The following is a 21554-nucleotide window of genomic DNA, read 5'->3' as shown; positions in this document are numbered from 1 at the left end:
GAATAAGAAAAGGTAATTATAAACACAAGCACACATAACATATATACAAGTATGTGCGTCATACTACATATACATATATATCTCTCAATAGGCAGGTAGTGCCAAAAAGGCAACCTAATATGGTTTATCAGAACTGTTTTTAGTGCAATAGCTTGTACAAAGTTTAACTTAAATGGGTTCTTCATAGTTTTACCTATATTTTTCAAGCCTATGATATAACACACTTCAGTTAAAATTTCTTACCCTTTAAAGGGAAACAAAGGAAACAAGAAAACTATTAGCTTTATATTCTTTAAGTTATTAACAAATTATTTTGCTGAAAGGATTTGAAAAAATGACAAATTTACTTATTTACAACTCTATTTTTTAAAAATCTACTATTATAGCTTATTAGTGGTAGAGTAATATCAAAATCTGCCTTTTAAGATTTAAAGGGCACTAGCATCAGATATATTCTGTGGATGTGGGACTAACGAACCATCTTTCCTCTGACTTTTTGATCTTCTCTGAACTAGGCTTTGAAAGAAGAACATATGCAAAGGCATGATGTGAAACAGTACAGAATAGCCTGGGGAAGCACCATATACAGTAATAGGGTAGTAACTACAGCCAAGCCCAGAGACGTATGGGAGGACCTGTAGACAATGATGGGGACTTCGGTCTATAGAAAACTGGGAGTCTCTAAAGATGTTTAGCCAGGTAGTCACAGACTCAGAGCTGACTTATATATAAGGCACCTAGACAGTAAGAAGGCTAGATTGATACAAGAGATTAGAGTAGAACTTATGGCAGCTACTCAGAATGTCTGTTTTGCTAGTTTCTGATACCCAGTTAGCACAATGCTTAGCACACGGTTATGAATTATTTGATTATGCAATACCGTGAATATTTGATTATGCAATATTCACATATGTGAATGAATAGTCTATGGAGCTAATGTGGTCCATACACAGCAGTGGTAAGAGAGAGAAGGGGAAAGGAAGTGAGATGAATGAACATGACTTAGTGACTGATAATGATGGGAAGGCAGAGGGGAAGAGGTGGAGGCTGAATTTTGGGTTCCTAGCCTGGGAAATCAGATAGCAGATAATGACAGTAACTAAATCAAAAATGGCCAAAAGAGCACTTTTGAGATAGGATAAATGTGCTTGGTATTGGACCTGATAATTATATGGATATTGTAGTACACTCAGGTGATATTCAGAAGCAACCAGAAACACAGTTATGGAAATCAGTCTTGTATTCAGAGCTGAAGATAAATTTGGGACTCATTCTTCAAGAGATAGTGTCCTAGCCCTTAATCAGATTATGGGCGGACATGTGAGCAGTTAACTATGATATCATAGTGAAGGTGTGAGGAAGACACAAACAATTCTGACAAGATTTTGCACAGAGGTGACAACACAGCTGGAACAAAGGCACGGAGGATAGAAAAGGAAAGCCTAGCAAGAACAGTATCTCAGGTAGAAGTAACAGGAACAGCACTGTCTTAAGTGCCAAAAGTAGTGAACAAGAGATTTCTGCCAAAGAGTGAGCTAAGTATGAAGGAATTATTGGGTGACTTTGGAAGTTGTGAGAAAATGAAGCTGGAGGGGTAGATTGGGGTCAGATTATAAAATGAATGGTTATGGTAAGATTAGATGTGGATTTTAAGCTGTAGGTAATGGGAAGCCAGCTAATCACAGCTAAGATATTTAAGTAGGGAAACAGTTTTTTACTGTTTTTTTTTTTTTTTAAGTTTTATTATTTAAGTAATCTCTAAACTCAAAGTGGGGCTCTAACTCACAACCCTGAGATCAAGCATTGCATGCTCTTCTGACTTGAGCCAGCCAGGCGCCCCTTTATTGTTTTAAAAAAGATATATATTTCGGGGCGCCTGGGTGGCACAGAGGTTAAAGCGTCTGCCTTCGGCTCAGGGCGTGATCCCGGCGTTATGGGATCGAGCCCCACATCAGGCTCCTCTCCTAGGAGCCTGCTTCTTTCTCTCCCACTCCCCCTGCTTGTGTTCCCTCTCTTGCTGGCTGTCTCTATCTCTGTCAAATAAATAAATAAATAAAATCTTTAAAAAAAATAAAAATAAAAAAGATATATATTTCACAACAAAAGAGAATGCTTCTGCAGAAAAAGATTAGGAAAAAAAAGAAGTGACAAGTTGCTGCAATGTTCTAAGTGAGAGATAACGAGGGCCCTAAAACAGGACAGTGGTAGAAGTTACAGTTAATGGAGAGATTCTAAGGTAGAATGTTTGCAATATGGTAACTGATAGGTTACTACTCTGGTGTCATCACTAATAAAGATTTGTTTCTGAGAGAGTGAGAGATAAATCATTTCTTTTGGTCTTTGGGAGTCTGAGGCTGGAGTGGATACTTGGTGCATGGTTAGACTCCTCTTTCAGGAATGAGGCACTCAACCCCCAGCTCCTAGGAGTATTGGAGGGTGAAAGCTCTCACTGGAGTTCCTCTCTAGGAACTGGCAATGGGAACACAGGAAGGGAAGATAGTTGGTATGCCCAAGGTCGTGTTCCCTCCCTGGAGGCAGGCTCCCTGTCAGAAAGGCCACCCCACTCCAGAGCTCCCATGGTTTCAGCTGAAATGAGTGCCGCAACTGCATTTCAGTTTGACTTCTCGCTCTGCTGAATTGTGGTTCCTTCACACAGTTACAAGTATTGTTCCTGACGGCACTCACCAATGAGTTTCTTGCACACAATCTCAGGGTCCACTTCCTGGGGAACTAAACCTATGACAGGTATCTGCAGATCATTTAGGTGATGCTGCCCAGGAGGCACCTACGTCTGATTCTGGAGGTCAACAGAGATGACATGGCTAGGTAAGAATTTTAGGGGACTAAACTGGGATATGGAAGAGTGCTAAAGGAACAGCCCAAGACCACAATGACAAAAAGCTGACTGAAGAATTGGTTCCTACAGAGTCATTAAAAGAGAGAGAAAAAGGTAAGTCATTGAGGGAGGCAAGGGAACCAGAAGAGAGTATCATCACAAAATCAAGGGGGGCAAATTTTATGAACAAGATGGTCACAATGTTCAATGTGCAAAGATCAAGTAAAAGGAAAAGAGGCCAACAAATCTGGCATTACAAGCTCACTGGTGATCTGTGCTGGTGCATATGGTTTAAGGGATGAACAGACAGTGAGTGATACAGAGAAAACATCAGGTACAGAATACTTTTCAAGAGTGCGGTAGTAAAGGAAAAACAGAGGGAGATCTTGACAAACTGGCACAGTCACGGGGTAACCTTTCCTCCCCAGGATGAAGGAGACCCAAGTATGTTCAGAGTGGGTGGACAAAGGCCAACAGAGAGAGAAAATTAAAAATATACCAGCAAGAAGTGGCTCAACAGAGGAAAGTTCCAGTGAAGACTGTTCCAGAAGCACATGTAAATGAGTTACCTTTCAAAGAAATAAAAGCATACCTCTTTTGGGATGAAAGGAAAAGCAGTTAAGGAACAAGAAAATACTGTAGACCAGTGCTGACCAATAAGGTAGCCACTTGCTACACATGGCTGTTGAACACTTACTGAAAATGTTAGCCACTGTTAGTCTGAACTGAGATGTACTACCATGCACACCAGATTTCTAATACTTAGTACAAAAAAAAGAATATAACATGTCTCATTCATAAATAATTTCTCTACATTGATATAGTTTGAAATAGTATTTTCAATATACTGGGTTAATAAAATGTTAAAATTAATTTTACCTTTTACTTTTTAAATTGTGGCTACTAGAAAAATTAAAACTATGAGAGTGAGTTGCATTCTACTTCTACTAGACAGCACTGCAGATGCGTATCAAGTGATGTTACTTACTGTGGGAATGCAAATCTTGCTTAAGGGGTTTCCATCCAGGAGATACGATCCATTAAATGTCACATATTCATCGTAATACTGAGGTGCTTGAGGAATAACACTACATAACAATTTGCGCTTTTCTTCAATTTTTTTCCGTATGTGCAAGTATTCGAAATACGGATTTGCTCTCTCTGAACTGTATGGCTGAATCTCATCTAGTTTCAGGGAATCTACAATGGCTGCGAGAGACTGCTGAGTTTTCTCTTTTGCTTGTAGTAAAGAGGGACTCACTTGCACAGGCTGAGGTACACGTGCCACTTTCCTTTTCCGTGGGTGGTGAATCTGAGGATCATCTTCTTCAGTCAATCTTATTCTTCCCCTAGGAGATGAAGACTCACTGTCTTTTTCTGGTAGCAGCGTACAGCTAGCAAGAATCTGTTTGCTTTGATTTGCCACTGTACTTGCTTTGTTTCTAGTCATCCTTTGAGGGACTTGGTTTTCAGTTTTATCATCTTCAGCATTTTCTTCTAATTCTACTTTACCTACTTGACCATATTTATGCATCTCTGGTTGAGATGACTGTTGTAAATGGTTTTCCAGACTTGATAAAGTGCTTTGTTGTGATTCTTCATCTTCAATGGAAAGCAAACACTTCTCCCCTTCAGGGCAATGTTTTGGATTATCTTGTTCATTTAGATTTCCTTTTGGCATCCCTGTACTCATTTCACATAAATCAGAATCACATTTATCACTCAAATGAGTTAAAACCAAACTCTCCAGTTTGTTTTCTTTTTCATGTGAAATAACCTGAATATCAGAAGTGCTATTTTCAACCTCATGGCCACTGGAAGACTTATATATTAGTTTGCTAAATGTGTAATGTGCATTTAGCTGGGAAGAGGCATCGCTTCCACTAAAGTCTTTTTCTGATGGTAATACAGGCAAAGTATTAGCCTTTTCAAAATTTGGTGACGCTACTTGAACAGTGCTTTCAGAGTACACTGGGACAAAGGCATCTGTCTTTTGAACATCTGATAGGACAAAAGTATTCTCCATCTCTTTCGCAGATTCATTATCAGTACCTAAAACAGAACTGATAATTTGAACTGCATTTTTCTGCTGTAAAATACCCGGCTCTTGATTGGCAACATATGACATAGACGTATGTTTAGAAATAGATTCAGCATCTGAAAGTGATTGGCTGAGGAAAGAGCAAGGTTGTTGTGAAGGCAGAAAGGACGCTGGGTCCTGAGCACAAGAGTTTCCTGGCAGTTCAGTCTGGTGCAGGGATAAAAAATCAGTGTTCTGTTCTTTCAATATTTTTTCAGAATTACAAAAACCCTGAACAGAAGAATCTTGATCAGGTGTACTAGAATTTGGGCAGATCAAGTCACTGGTGCTTAATGACTCCAGTCTGTCAACAGGTACCTCCCATGATTTATTTTGGATCACACCAACCTGATTAGATGGCTCTGAATGTACAGGACTGTCCATTAAAGCGCCCATTGGAGCAGTACTCTTGATAACATTTATATCAGCTGAAATATATTTGCTGCTTACAGATCTAGTTGGAGAGGCTGCAAAACTAGAATGTATGTTAGACACATTTGAAACTTCTCTTTCAGGCACATTTGAGGACACCTCAGATTTGGGAGAAGGACAAATATCTCTTGGCACAGCTAAGCCACCTTGACTGCTTTCTTCTGATATTGTTTGGAATTGTTTTGTATGTTCACAAATGACAGATGGCATGCTACATCTTCGAACTTCTACGGTTGGTCTCCCCTCATTTATAACTAGTTTAACATCTTCCACCGAAGATGATCGGAGATGGGATGTTGGAAGTCTGCTTGTATATGGTGGTTTAATCCTCTCTGGAAGTTCAGCCAAGCTATCTAATTCCCTTTCATGAAGTGCAGGAGATTTGGCAACTGGCAAAAAAGGTGACTGGGAAAAGGACATTTGGGAATCTGAACCCTCTAACATAAAGTCAGAGTCATACTCAACTGGAGGCCTGGGGGTTGTCACTGTAGTATGGCAGGAATCTTCTGAGCTAGCAACCGAAATCATGGATACAGATCTGGAGCTGAGACCTGGCTTTTCACTTTCTGATCTAGGAGATCTGTTTAAGCTATTATCTGAAACAAAAGATGACTTCCCTAAATTTGTTACATTTTTGGCATCAACAGATTGTGATCTGCCACTTATAGCATCTTTAGACTGCTTCTCCTTGGTATAAGCATCAGTCAACTCTGAACTCTTTGACCTAATAAGTTCTTTATTTTTGGACTCAGCTAGTACGTGCTTTGTTTTTTCTTTCTCTTTTACTTTAAGTTCTAAACAATTACGATTTCTCAACCGCTCCTTTTCTTTTTGCTTAATTTTTTCCTTATGTTTTTTGTGCCACTGCTCTATTTCTAGGTCTTTAAGGCTTAGCATTCGTTCAAAACTTGTCTGCATTAAATCATCGTTCACTAACCTCTTTTCTTTAGGTCGAGTATCTTTTAATGATGGTGATGACTTAAGTTTAGGCTTATCTGCTTCAGATTTTAGTTTGAGTAAACTATTTAGTTGAATTTTATCCTTATGCTTGTCTCGTTCTTTGTATCTGTCTATATCTTTATCTTTTTTATCTTTTTCTTTTCCATCTGGGGTTTTCAAAGGTTCATCTTTTGTTTTTTCTTTAAGGGATAAAGTTTTTTCATGTTGTGCTTTACTACTGTCTACTATACTTGACTTTTTCTCTTCCTGGAAGTGTTTGGAATTAGTTATATTTATGCCTTCCTTATCTCTAGATTTTTCCTTTTTATCTACCTCCCTGTCTTTTTCTTTATTTTTGCTTTTTTCTGATTTAGTATAATCACCATTGTCTGCTTGTTTGTTTTTTTTTTCTATCAAGTGCTTTTCTTTGTTTTCTGCTAGATGCCTCTCTTTTTCAGGTTTTTCTTTGTCATGTTTTCTATCCATTTTTTCTCTACTTTTCTCTCTATCATCAGTTTTTTTCACGGTGGTGGTATTTTTTATCTTCTCGCCTTCTTTATGGCACCTCTCGGTGTGATGTGAATACAGCCTGTCTTTTTCTTTTATTCTATCAATGCAGTCACTAAGATCTAACTTGTCTTTCTCTGACTTATGCTCATGTTTGGTTTTCTTTTCTTTTTCAGAATTTTTTCTTTCAGTCTTCTCAACATCCTTTTCTTTAGTTTGAAACCGCCTCTCAGATTTTTCCTTACTTTCTTTTATATGTTTTTCTTGTTTTTCCATCTCTGTTTCCTTTTCCATTGAGTGTAACCCCATAGATTCTTCACTGGCATTTGTTCCTAAAGAACCGCATTCTGTTTCTTTATCTATGGGTATGTTCTCTCTTTCTTCTTTCAAATCTTTTATTTTTTCTTCCCTGAAAGATTTCTCACTTTCCTTTTTAATCTTCTCTCGTTCTTCTTTAAAATTCCTCTCTTTTGAAACATGCTTTTCCTTGGTTGATTTATCATCCTTTATATTTTTTTCCAATTTTGATTTTTTTTCTGTTAAGGACTCATGTTCCATATTTAAAAACAGATCTTCAGTCTCATCACTTTTAAAAAAATTCTCTTTCCAAAATTCTCTATCAAATTCTACACTCCGCTGCAGCTCTTTAGCACTGTCTCTATTTTTGTATTTTTCCTTTTCACCTTCAATTTCTTTTTTATGCTTTTCTTTTTCTCTCTCTTTATGTTTCAATTTATGCTTTTTTAACGTTTTACCCTCTTTATCCATTTTTTTCAGTGTGCAATCTGAATTTTCGAATGTTGGACTATGATCTTCATCCTTTACTTTGGCATTTGACTTTTCACCAAATTCTAAGTGGAAATCTTTCTGATGTTTACTTTTTTCCTTATGCTTACAAGATTTTACACTTGAACTTTCTGGCAAGAATTCAGATTCCGTATTATCATACCGAACAAGATCAGGCTGTAATGACATTTCAGAACTTCCTGGTGATAAACATGTTTTAGTATGTTCTTGTTTTAGTGGTGTTGACTGCTTTTCACTAAGTCCACAAGAATGTTTAGGAGATTTACCTGTGGAGATATGAAATAAATGTAACGAAGTATCATCTTTTGGGCTAAAAGATTTTCTAAAATTCCCCTCCTCTCTGGTCTTTTCTGAGCAATCTAGTGCAGTATTAACTGTCAAATTTGTTACTCTGGTATTTTCTTTCCCCTCTTTTTCTTGCTTCAACTCTTGGTTCTCTTTATTTTTGTTCTGGTTCTTTAATTTTCTTTTAACTTTGCCTTTCTGTTTGTGTTCATTTGAAACTCCATATTCCTTTTTGGTTTGTGTATCAGAATTTGATGTTTCAGGGACAGAACATGGAGCAGAAACCTTTTTATTCTGAAGAATTTCTTCATCTGAACTTTCAGAACTTGAATACAAAACTCTAGATGGTTTTTGTTTTTTACTTTTAAATGATTTTGGATAGAAAGCTTTCTCCTGTTTTGTAAATAAACTATTCTTTTCTACTTCAGCTTCATTCTCTTTTCGTAGCTCTTTCCTAAGAATATGTCTGTCATCAATCATTTTATTTATTTCTTCATCATCATCATCTTTGAACTCATATTCATCAAGAGCAGATGGAAGAGGTGCTTTACTGGGAATTATCTGTTTACTTTCACAGATGAGAGAGTCTTTCTCTGTCTCAGAGTCAATATTTTCATCAACACTGGAAGGATTTACAGACCGAGCCTCTTCAGAATCTAGAGTAAGAAGAGAAAATCTGTTGTTGGTCAAGAGACAACTGCCAGAAAAATAAGGCTGAGAGAAAAATACAGCATATAAAGTAACTATTTCAATTCAGAAAGAAAACTTCAGAATTATATGTGAATAATGCAATAAAATATGTAAGAACTCTGCTACAGTATTGCAGAAAACCTTTATAAAGAATCTGCTTCATTATACGATCCCTTGACACTTCTAAAAGCACACAGTATAATGAATTCTGAATTCATGTATCAAAGATACATGACATAAAAATGTATAATATAAAGCAGAAAATCCAGAGGACTGGATTTAGGGGAAACACTGGTTATATAAAATTTTACATACATGTACATTTTTTTTTTCCTGGAGAAAGAATATTGAAGTAAGAGTCTCTGATGCAAAAAGGATTAAGAACCACTAACTTAAAGGGATTAATTAAGTAAATATCACATATGGTCTTATATGTTTTAGAATTTTTATGAATAAAATCACGAGGGATCAAGTGATTCTCATAAAGTATAATAACTTAAATAAAGGTGAATGGTTTTGCCTATACAAGACACATGATTATCTGGTTAAAAAAAATAAAGATATGTATCCCCCAATTACATAATCAAGATTATACCAAACTGAACTTATATGTAATTTGAAAAAGCTACGATGTTCTTTAGTTTTCTTATCTATAATTTAGACTTGACACTAATACACACTTTAGTACAATGGGGGGGAATAATGGGCTCAATTTCTACACATTTTTAAGTACATCAGTTTAATTGCATTCAAGTTGTATAAATGTAGCCAAAACTTTGCCAAGTTATATTTTATTATACATCTTTTTTAAAGATTTTATTTTTAAGTAATCTCTACATCCAATGTGGTGCTCAAATCACAACCCCAAGAGTCACATGCTCCACTGACTGAGCCAGCCAGGCGCCCCTTATATCACTTATTTAAAGAAAAGATTTTTTCTTTTTCCTAGGTGGGCATCTTTTTTTTAGCTGAAATGTATGTTGTATACATTGGGCCTCAATCTGAAAAAAAAAACCTAAGCTTCTAACTAAAGGTAAAGAAAATGGAGGCCTCTGACCAAGGAGGGAACACCAAACTCAGTATAAAAATGATAAATTTGCTAAGTATTTATTAAAATTGTAAATTTAATACATTAAGCTTCCTCTAAACTGATCTAGCCCCCAAATATTCTTCTCACATAAAAATGCGAATTCCAGAAGTATTTTGGGGTATCTGTAAGCTACTGGGCACTGTATAGGAGCCCTGGAGAGATCAGAATCTTATTTTTGGAGAAGAGGTATATTCTGATGAGTGATATGGTTATACTGACACATGGTACAAAAAAAGAACATTTTTGGAATTATAACTGCTTGTATAGATGTTGCAAATGCTCCCCATTCCTAGACATCAAATTTGCAATATATATATTATCAAACTACAGAACTTTATGTTGCAAAAAGGAACATCCATTTTGGAAGCAGTGTTTATTTTGGTCCCTGATTAAGTGACTCCAAGGATACGTACTTATACAATAGGTGTTATTTTCTATTGTTAATACTTTATTTATAATTTGCTCTTGAGAACTCATCTCTGTGTAGTATTCAAGGATTTAATTCATTATGATTTATATATAATTATTCTATTTATATTGTCTCTCATGAGATGATTACTTTTACTGGAAATTAGGAATGATTTTTTCCTTTGTAAACCCCCAAAACTTCAGTTCTACACTAAGAATCAGACTTCGATAAATATTTATTCTGTTCCACCAGGTACATAATGTTAGGTGCCAGGGGGAGACAAGATGAAACGACAGTCCTGCCTCTTTAACAGTTACACAACCTGCTAATAGCTAAAAAGGCAATAGATACTAGGTTGAAAAGGGTGCACTTGGGAAGCAGTCTGCTTGGGAAAACTAGAGAAGGAAAGAAGGATTCTCAAAGAAGTGGCACTGAAGCTGAGGCATGAAAGATGTACGGGGATTTCAGGGCATGGAAGTAACTATGACATAAACAAGCAGATCCAATTACAGCAAATATATCATTTTACATATGGCTTTTTTCCATTGAACAGATCACATTTTCTTCCGAAATTAAATCTTTTTCATTACTCTTATTAAAGGCTGCATATTACATTGAGTTAATCTGTAATCATTTAAACTGATCCTTTTACTGAAGGGACATTCAGGTTGTTCCCAATTATTTGGTATTATAGATACCTAATAATGTAGAAAAAAAATTTTTGTATATGTTACTTGAAAGTAGCAATGTATCAATTTGTGTATGAAAAAAGAAACGAGAAATGCATCAAAAGAGTATCTGTGCTAAACTTTTGCTGGAGGAATTATGGGTGATTTTTATTTTCTTCTTCACACTTTTCTCTATTTTCCAAATTCCTAGCATAGCCAGATGTATTATTTTTATCATCAGAAAAAAACCTTTTTCTTTTTTTAAAGGGCGCGTGGGTGACTCAGTCAATTAAGTGTCCAACTCTCAATCTCAGCTCAGGTCTTGATCTCAGGGTGATGAGTTCAAGCCCCATGTTGGGTTCCTTGCTGGGTGTGGAGCCTACTATATATAAAAAGTTCACTAATAGGTATAAAATACCATCACTATATTTTTGATTATTGGTGTGGCTCACTTTGTCATGTGTTTGTATTTCCTCCTGTGTAATGTCACTTTATAATTTCTTCAGCCTATTTTCTCCTGTTTTTTTTTTTTTGGGGGGGGGTCTATGCATATTAATATATTACTTAAATTATACCACACATATAATCTCATGTATGTTTTGCTTATATCATAATGCTTACCTTGAATATATACATTCAAGATTAAATGCATATTCTTTAAGGGAATTACACATATATGTGCACACTGAGAAATGTAAGGTTTGTCATTTGTGTTCCTGATTCATCAACTGAAGGTAATTAAACAATGCTCTCCAATCCAGATATACTTTTTTTCCTATGGTTCTTTTTCAAAGACATTTTCATTTATTTATTTATTTATTTATTTATAAAGATTACTTATTTATTTGACAGAGAGAGCCAGTGAGAGAGGGAACACAGGCAGGGGGAGTGGGAGAGGAAGAAGCAGGCTCCCAGCGGAGGAGCCTGATGTGGGGCTTGATCCCAGAATGCCAGGATCACGCCCTGAGCCGAAGGCAGATGCCCAACGACTGAGCCACCCAGGTGCCCCACAAAGACATTTTTAAAAGGGGAAAAAATGCAAGTTTTAAAGTGAAAAAATTAGCTTGACACTAATTAATGTCTCTGATGAGAGTGTGGCATTACTCCAGTGAAGGACTGTAACCTGGCTCTGGTCACTGAGTTGAACTGTAGTTCAACTACAGTTGAAGGACTGTAACCTGGCTCTGGTCACCACGTTCCCACTGGGCTCGCTCCACTGCAGGGTGGTTCTCAGCAGCTGGTGGCAATAATCCGGTGCTGCTCGCATGAAGCTGGGGAGTTTGATCTTAGCAAAGGTACTACACCTCCATGACATCATTTCACTTGCAGACCAGGCTGAAATCTCTTTTTTTCCCTAAGCGACCCTAAACCTTCTGATTTACTTTTAATAGGAACACAGGGTTGGTCTTGCAATTATAGTGTGGTAGTAATTTTTTTAAAAAAGGGATTGTTTTGCCTTTCTTAGGAGATGATCCTTATAGTGAGAAAATCACCTAGACTCTCCAAATCCTCAAATTCTTGTAGTCAAATGGCATGGCTATCATTATACTGTTATTTTCCATTTTGTTACAATCTTTTAGTCTTCAATTATCTAGTTAATCAATTTGAATTTGTATTTAAAACATATATCAAATTATTTCACACAAAAAGTTCCCTTAAAAAATGTTAATGTCTGGGGTGCCTGGGTGGTTCAGCTAACTAAGTGTCTGACTCTTGATTTTGGCTCAGGTGATGATCTCAGGGTTGTGAGAGCCAGCCCTGCGTTGGGCTCTGTGCTGAGCATGAAGCCTGCTTAAGATTTTCTCCCTCCTTCTCTCCGCCCCTCCCCCAATCGTACATACTTGCTCTTTCTCTATTTGAGAGAGGCAACACGAAGGGGGGGAGGGGCAGTGAGAGAGGGAGAAACAGACTCCCTGATGAGCAGGGAGCAGGAGGACATGGGGCTCAATCCCAGGACCCTGGGATCATGACTTTCGCTCTCTCTCTCTCTCTCAATAAATAAATAAATAAATAAATAAATAAAAATTAATGTTTAGCATCTCAAACAATTTTACTTGGGACACTAGGAAGGAAAATGAGAAATACAAAGGTTAAGCAATCACTCAAGCATTAAACTTTTCATTAAAGCATTTTTCTTCTTCATAAAAAATTGCTAAATAATAAAAGAAAGTTTAACTGTTAAAAACACTTAAATACATTTGAAATTTGCTCTTTTACTCCTCAAGGCACTTTTAGATATTTGCAACAAACACTAGTGACACTTACAGAATAGTTCAATGTTATTTGAGGTCACTATTATTCTTAGGCTTGACTTTTTTCCCTACTGAGGCTACCATACATTTCCATCTTTTCTTGTATGGTATCCAAAAAGGGGCAGCAAACAGAGCACATGTGACCAATGCAGAGAGATAATATAACATATAAAATAAATCCCTCTTTCAAAATCTCTCCAAAACTACCAGTGTGCATTTGACAAACCAATTACATCTCACAAGCCTAATAGTTCAGTAGAGGCTGGGCTTTTAAAATGGTTTGAATTATAATAGCTTTTAGGAAACACAGAATTATTCTAATGTCACATATTCTGGGAGTGGATGATGATGATTATACAAAACTAAATACACCATGACTCTAAAACTTGAACTTAGAGTGAAGTCCAGGCCTCTACTTTTCCTCAGAGCTTCAGATGCCTAACATGGATGTTCTTGGACTCCTTTCAACCATCCTAACTCAAAATTGAGGACATTCAACTCCTTACTTTCTCTTCCGAAGCTTTTTCTTCTCGCTGCTTGAAGTCACTATTTCCCACTTCTGTAGCATACCAACCTACTTTGTCCAACTGAAAATTTCTGAGCCATTTTTAACATTCTCAATTCCTCAATTTCCAAAATTAACTGTTCAAAGTTTCAATCTCTCGACTAACTCTTAAACCCATGTTCTATTCCCACTACCACTGCTCAGGTTCTCATGATTCCTTGCCTGGATCAGTTACCACCTTAATCACAATGTGGCCAGCATTACAGAACATATTACGTCTTCTCATCTGAGGGTTCCCTACTCTAGGATAAAATAAAAACTCCAAAGACGATGGTATGAGACTTTTGAAAATTAGTCTAAAATACTATTCTTCTACTACCATTTATTCATAACATCAATTATTATTCCTATTTAAGAGACATGTAAACAAAGTCTGAGCCAGGTTAAGCAGCTTGTCCAAGGTTACCTCACCCTTAGGAAATGTAGCCCAGAATGCTTCTGTCCAACTTCACAGTATTTTCTACACTGTCTCCCACCTCTCATTTCTTCTTGCTATTCGCATTACCCATACCAGTATACTACTCACTGCCCAAGTTTACATGTGTATTTATGTGGATTCTGATCAGTTGCTCTTTAGTATTTCCCAAATACTTGACTAGAAGATATTCTAGATTAGAAGTTAGGGGTAGGAGCACTTCAAGAATTTATATATAGGAAGGGCTTGGGGTAGTCACCTGTTGTGGGGAAGGTGCCGGGTAGGGGACTTGTCTTGAGGCTATGCTTGCATTGGTATTCATGTTTATTTGGAATGGTTTGGAAGGAGCTATATTTAACTTCTCATTTATCCTTTGGGAACATCACTTCCAAAAGTTGTGCTTTTTTAAATGTTATTCTTATCACCTGGGATATGGGAGGTTAAAGATTGTCTATTTCCCAAAAAAGGCAAAGGGCAAAGGGAAGGCTGTCTGGTCCACTATATCCTCAATGCATTCCACCTATTCTAGATCAGTGCTTAAATACACACACACACACACACACACACACACACACACACACACACGATTCAGCTTCCTACAAACCTATAATAATATAGTACTTTATTTTTAACAGCACCTGCCTAAAGCTATAGTATCCAGAAAACGAAAAACTTGTATTTTATATTTGTGGGATGGAGCATGGTAGGGATGGTAGTGTGCTTACTGGGGGAAAAAAAAAAAGGCCTATTTATGGAATTTGACTCCATTGTGGGAAGGTAACCTTCAGTGAGGTAGCTGTAATTTTCTCATTTTCCACATTATTCAACAGATTTTTAAACATAAGTCCATGACTTACACTTGGGGACTTTCATTATAACATATAGTAAGTGCTTAGAAAATATAGAATATGCAAATAGGGCATTTTAGAAACACAGTAAGAAATCAAGAAATCAAGTGGGGGTACATATGGTAGAACAGGAGGACCGTAGAAAGGGATATAAACATGAAATACAAATTTATCCACTCTACAAGTCTGTATAGTATCCAGGTGGCAAATGATGTTGCCACTGATACTATCTGGGTAATTCATTGCTGATGTGCCCTTTAAACTCAGCAATTTGAAGAGATGGCAAACATTTCATCCACATGCCCTTAGTTCCATATCAGCTGTCATGGGAACACAGCTCTCTTATTTGATTTGCTTTAAGCCACCTTGAATTTTCATATAGCTTGCACTTTCACACATTATGCACTAACATGCCTATCTTTCTATATTGACCTCATGCTCTTATGTATCAGCTGGTGAACTTTTTTAGCTAGCCAGAAATTTATTTTTAAGCAATGGCACCATTTTTATATAGTGTTTATACAGTTACTTGAATACATATGTATTTTGTTTGTATTTATCAGAAAAACTGCTGATACTGATAACACAATTAAGATAGAAAATGAACTGATGTAATAAAAGTAGCAAATCTTTAGCCTCCTTCAGAAGCTCAGTGAAGACTGTTCAATTGCGAAGAACAGGATAATTAGAGAACCCATATGAAATACTAGATGTATGTACAGTGTGTTGATATTCTGAAAAGTAGTCATGAAAATAAGGTTTTAAAATTATGGGCAAAATCAGCATGTAAAAAAATACATATATTTATTTATTTGACACAGAGAGAGAGAGCACAAGCAGGGGGAGTGGCAAGCAGAGGGAGAGGAGCAGGCTCCCTGCAGAGCAGGGGGAGCTCAATGTGGGACTCGATCCCAGGACCCCTCGATCATGACCTATGCCAAAGCAGTCGCTTAACCAAGTGAGCCACCCAGCTGCCCAGCATGTAAAATATTTTAATAATTTATACAAAGAGTTTATGCCAATACTGCCAGAAATTAGTTTCAAAAGAAGCCCAACGTTCACCTCAGTCTTGACAAAAACTAAGAAAATTGATCAGAACCATTAAAATAATCCGCTCAACCTCCAGCAAAATTTCTTTGTAATAACCGCAAGCAGCTTTTCCTTCTCAATGTTAAAGCCAGTTTACCATTAAACTCATCGTAGGTAAATTAAGAAAATTTGAAATTCAGGCAAGATAATACTTGGAAAAATAATTTTCCTTAAATGAAATCATGGGAGATACAATGAGCAAAATCCAGACTTTGGGAAAATTTACCAGCAAATGATCAGGGTATTTCAACCAATAATTGCAAGAACATAGAATGCAAGGGAGATAACTATAGATTAAAAGATACTTGGGACATATAACCCAATTTGCAATATATGGACTTTATTTGGATTCCAACTTTGAAAAAGTTAAAGAAAAAACCTTTTGATTTTATGAGGCAATCAGAACTTGGAACAATAACTGGATATTTAACAGTAATAACATTAGTTAGTTTAGGTATGATGATGGTATTGTGGTTATGTTTACAGTAAAAAAAGTTCCTTCTTTATAAATAGATACCCACGGAAACATTTTCCAGTGAAATGACTTCAAAATGATGTGGTATGAAAGAATGGAGAGAGGCAAAACAAATTAGCCAAAAGGTGGTAATTAGTAAAACTGGGTCATAAATACATATGGGTTCATAATACTGTTCTTTCTACTTCTGAATATATTTGAAAAATTTGATAATAAAGGTGAAATCATTAATTTGTTTACAATTACACTGTAATCTATTTAAAAATATTCTGAAAAATGATTATGTTATACAATATACAAAATAAAAAAAACCCCTAAACATATATACTATACTTAGGTTTTTTTTTTTTTTAAGATTTTATTTATTTGAGAGAGCGAGCATGTGACCGAGAGAGAGACAGAGAGAAAGAGATATCATGAGAGGGGGATGGGAGGGTAGAGGGAGAAGCAGACTCCCCGCTGAGCAGGGAGCCTGATGTGGGACTCGATCCCAGGACCCTGGGATCATGACCTGAATCGAAGGCAGATGCTTAACCGACTGAGCCACCCAGGTGCCCAGAGGTTTTTTATTTTTTTAAATAATTTTCTTAATTTTTTTGAGTACAGAATCAGGTAACATGTAAGCACATTTTCAGGAATGCTATATATATGAAAATATAAACTTTCATTAAGGATTTTAAATTAATGAATGGTAGACTCTATGGCAAAAACAAAAACGCCAGCTATTTTATTTCATTTTCAGAACCCTTTCTGGCTAACAGAAGAGAAGGTGCAACATTCAAACATAACGAACATGTGTCTGATCATGGCACGCTTTAAGACAGTTATTGTTAAGTCAAATAAATATACACTAAATCATATTGTGGTTTTATGCTGATATCAGGATCGTCAGACTTGGAACTTTTCACACCCAGCGATAATCAGCATGGTACAATGGAAAAGTACACAGGTTCTGTCATTAGCCCTAGGTTTGAATCTTTGCTCTGCCACTTAACAGTCAGGAATCTAATATTAGGGATTAACTCACAGGGCTATTGTATTAGATTAATTTACACAATGTGCCTGGTATATCCTGGTATATATCATACATTTGATAAATATTAACTCATTGCTTAGATAAAAAGAGAAAAATGTATCATTAAATTAAAAGCACTTAAAATGTACATTAACACGCCAAATTCAATAAAGCACAAGTTAACTTAAAAAGCCAAAACCGAATCCCATAACTTTTCGTATTTGTATCGGAAAATCGAAGACAAAAAGATTCAAGCTGACTCCAGGCACTTATTTCACTTACTACAGGGTTACAACGGAGGTAGGTCGTCCTTCAGAATGAGGGCAACCACCAGTCTTTCAAGTAAAACATGGACGTATGTAGATAAAGACTTTTCCTGGGGTAAGGAGGAGGGGCACGTGGAGGCAGTGAGGGGAAAGAAGAAATAGAGTGAACCAAGAAACAATTTTCTTATATTAGTGTCTGGTGGAATTTATATATATATATATATATTTTTATTATTCATTCATTCATTCATTCATTCATTCATTCATTCGACAGAGATAGAGACAGCCAGCGAGAGAGGGAACACAAGCAGGGGGAGTGAGAGAGGAAGAAGCAGGCTCCTACCGGAGGATCCCATAGAGCCGGGATCACGCCCTGAGCTGAAGGCAGACACTTAACCGCTGTGCCACCCAGGCGCCCCTGGAATTTATATTTTTTAAGCATAAAAGTACTAGCCATAAAAAGGCAACTACTTAGGTAAAAGATTTTTTTAGTATTCCTCAGAGAAGGAAGGGGAAATGGGAACGGGAATAGAGAATGGGAGACACAATTATTTAATTGTTTCATTTGCTAATTGATATGTAATGCCATTATAGAATGATTTATAACAAGTGCTTTTTCTAGAACTTAATAAGTAGGTGAGAACTTTTTGTTGAAAATAATCCATGGGGAAAGTTTAAAATACCATATTTATGCAAATCTATAAATTACCTCATTCATTTTTGTACCCACCTTATATGTCTAGGATACCACTACATTACACTATGTAATAATGTTAATAATAAATTTGTCCATGACCTTACAGTTAGTACATGTCAGAGCTAGGTCTTCAAACCCATTTTCTCTGACTCTAAAATTGGTACTCATAACCATCATGCTGTTTTTTCTGAGTACATAAAAACTCTAAATGTAGTCAAGATGAACTATACAAACACCCAGTAAAACCATGCCATAATCCATAAGCATTCATATGAATACCTTCTACTTCTATGTTTATTTCATGATCGAGTATATCAAGAAAATAACTGCCATGAAAACCTAAGCTCTACAATACAGCATTATATTAAATGAGATTTACTGTTAATCTAACATATAAAATATTTGAATTAAGTAACAAATAATGGTGTTAAACATACCCACCTGAGGTTAAAGTTGAATTTCAAATATGAACTCGCTATCTCTCTATTCTTTGTGTGATTATGAGATATTCACATCTGAGATATACAATATCTTGATTTATATATTCCATAAAAACATGAAGTAAGAGATTAAAAACACCTCACTCATAACTATTAATACAATTTATAAAGGAAAAAAAGTCAGAAATGGGGAAGACAGGTGAAGGTAGTTAAAGGGTACAAATTTCCAGTTATGAGTAAGTTGTGAGGATATAATGCACAGCATGATGACTATAGTTAACAACACTGTATTGTATTATTTGAAAGTTGCTAAAAGTAGACTTTAAAAGTTTTCACCACACACACGAAATTGTAGCTATGTGAGGCCATGGATGCGTTCCCTAACCTTACTGTGGTGGTTCCGTAGTATACACATATATCAAATTGTTACACTGTACACTGTACACTTACACAATGTTACAGGTCTATTACATCTCAATAAAGCTGCTAGAAATAAAAAAAATAAAGGAAAAACAGCCATGCTGTGACTACCTTAACTGACTACAAACCTGTGAACTTGATTAGATTTTCCATCTTTATAATAGTAAATACAAACAACATTTTTAATTTAAAGATTACAAAGCTACAGTATGATATAAGTATGGTTCTTAATATATCATTTAAAATAACTGGACATGTCTAAACGTGCTAACCTTATTTCAGATTTTCACTATTTTTAAAACTAATGTTTATAAAGTGTACTCTGTGCCAGCTGATAACTCTACATGTACTCATGTATTACTTCATTTAACCTTTGTTTACCACACCGCCATGAGCTTTGTACTGTAATCTCTATTTTAGATGTGGAACTTAGTACATACAGGTTAACTAACTTGCCCACAATTAGAGATCCAGGGATCAAATCTAGATAGTATGGAATACTAAGATCTGAGCTTTTATTATTGAACAGCTATTTCAAAAAGAGTAGGAAAAAATGCTTTATGACTTGATTTCCATTACCAAAATATCTACAATGTTGAAAGCTGTATATATATATATGTGTGTGTGTGTGTGTGTGTGTGTGTGTGTAATGTACTCAAACAGAACTAAGTATTCTTTTAACACAAGGAATATTACTTTAAAAAAAGAAAAAGCAAACTTTACATTTGGAATGATGTTTGCTTATATGTTATTTTTATTCAGAGATGGGCTAGTGCATAAAAAGTCCTAAGCTATACTTCTTTGGTAATCTTTATTTATTATAAAGATTGTTTTCATTTATTTTCAAGTAGCATTTACTCTTCTTTAATTATAAAAGTAAAACAGTTCATGATAGAAAACCGAGAAATAGAGAGATGGGTAAAGAAAAAATCTACCCATAAAATAATCCCACCACCCAAGAGAATCATTCTTCATAACTTAAAGTAACACATTTGATTTTACTTGAATTTAACTAACTTAGAAATAATAAAGGGAACAGAATTTCGGAACTTCAGAGCTGTTCTCTTGACTCTTCTAAATTACCTGACCAATAGACTAGCTCTTGCTGCCATTTCAGAAACGATGAATGTGCTCCATGAGCAGCCCAAAGTCATGTCACATTTTAGCCTGCTTTACAATTAGGCCATGAATTGTTCATATGTTTTATTGTCCCTGGGGTTTTCACTTTTTTTCTTGTTCAGCTCAGACAATATGCCTTCAGATCAATAATACCAGACACAGTGAACTCTCAGAATCTAATTTATACAATATGTGTATTGTTATCTACTATTTTCTTGGTAACATTCCTCATAAAGCTGACATTTTGTTCAAAAAGATGCCAGTTGCTCATTGCTGTCACTCTGGAATTTTTCACCAAAATTCTGAGTTAGTCTTTGTATCTTCCTTTTTAGACTTGTATTTTGTGTCACTGAGGAGTAATAGTTATATATGTGAATAATTTTTTCAGAAAACAAATAGAAAGCATGTTCAAGGAGGTTTTTCTTTAGTCTTTACACTTGAGCGATAGTTGGGTGGGAATGGAATTCTAGGTTCAAAACAATATTTCACAGAATGTTTAACTATAGCTCTACCTGTCTTCTAAAACATTTAAGAATGAGAAATCCGATGCCAATCTCTTTCCTTTGTAGGTAACATGTTTCCCTGTGATTCTGGGAGCTTATAGGATTAAAAAAAATCTTTATCCTTGAAGTTGCGATGTATCTAGGTGTGGGTTCCCCCCCCCCCGCTTTCTTCCTTCCTTTCTATTCTTTCACATTCCCCTTTGATCCACAAACATAAATCTTTCCTTAAAGGACATTTTCTTCAATTAAAAAATTTATTTTCTTCTTAGCATTTGCTCTTTTTGTAAGACGAATACTGTATTATCCTGGGCATGAGTTTTGTTTGTTTGTTTTAAATCATTTTTCTCATATTTCCAATGTCTTTTTAAAAATGTTTTATACATTGCTCTTCTCTTTGATCTCAAGATCTTCAGCAATGCCCAGCCTGTTCTTTAGTCCTGTACAGAATATCTATTTTCAGTAATGATAAATATTTTGAATTCCAAGGACTTTCCAGGTTTACTTTTTCACAGCAGCCTTTTGTTGTTATGGTTAGTTGACGGATTGCCCTCTAAAGATCTCCAAGAACACAAAGAATTTATCCTTCTGCTTTCTGTATTATTTATATTTTCCAAGATCAATTGTTCTGTTTGTTCATCTTGGCCCTTCTTATCTTTCATTCACTTGACTTTCCTTAAATCTCTGTATTTCCTTTTGTATTGATAAAG

The 21554-nt window shown here is 35.8% G+C and overlaps 1 protein-coding gene across 6 annotated transcripts in view; it reads right to left on the bottom strand.

Moving 5' to 3' along the window:
- ANKRD12 (ankyrin repeat domain 12) overlaps positions 1–21554 on the bottom strand; it is a 122309-nt gene that overhangs the window by 12289 nt on the left and 88466 nt on the right. For all 6 annotated transcript variants that reach the window (XM_087869972.1, XM_045793865.2, XM_045793867.2 and 3 more), the window contains one exon: positions 3825–8542. In XM_087869972.1, coding sequence (XP_087726098.1) covers positions 3825–8542 — 4718 coding nt within the window. The remainder of the gene's footprint in view (positions 1–3824; positions 8543–21554) is intronic.

The sequence above is a fragment of the Ursus americanus genome, chromosome 19 (assembly GCF_024610735.1).
Source record: "Ursus americanus isolate L20-20 chromosome 19, mUrsAme1.1.p, whole genome shotgun sequence".
Taxonomy (NCBI): domain Eukaryota; kingdom Metazoa; phylum Chordata; class Mammalia; order Carnivora; family Ursidae; genus Ursus; species Ursus americanus.
This window is presented reverse-complemented; position numbering and strand designations above follow the sequence as displayed.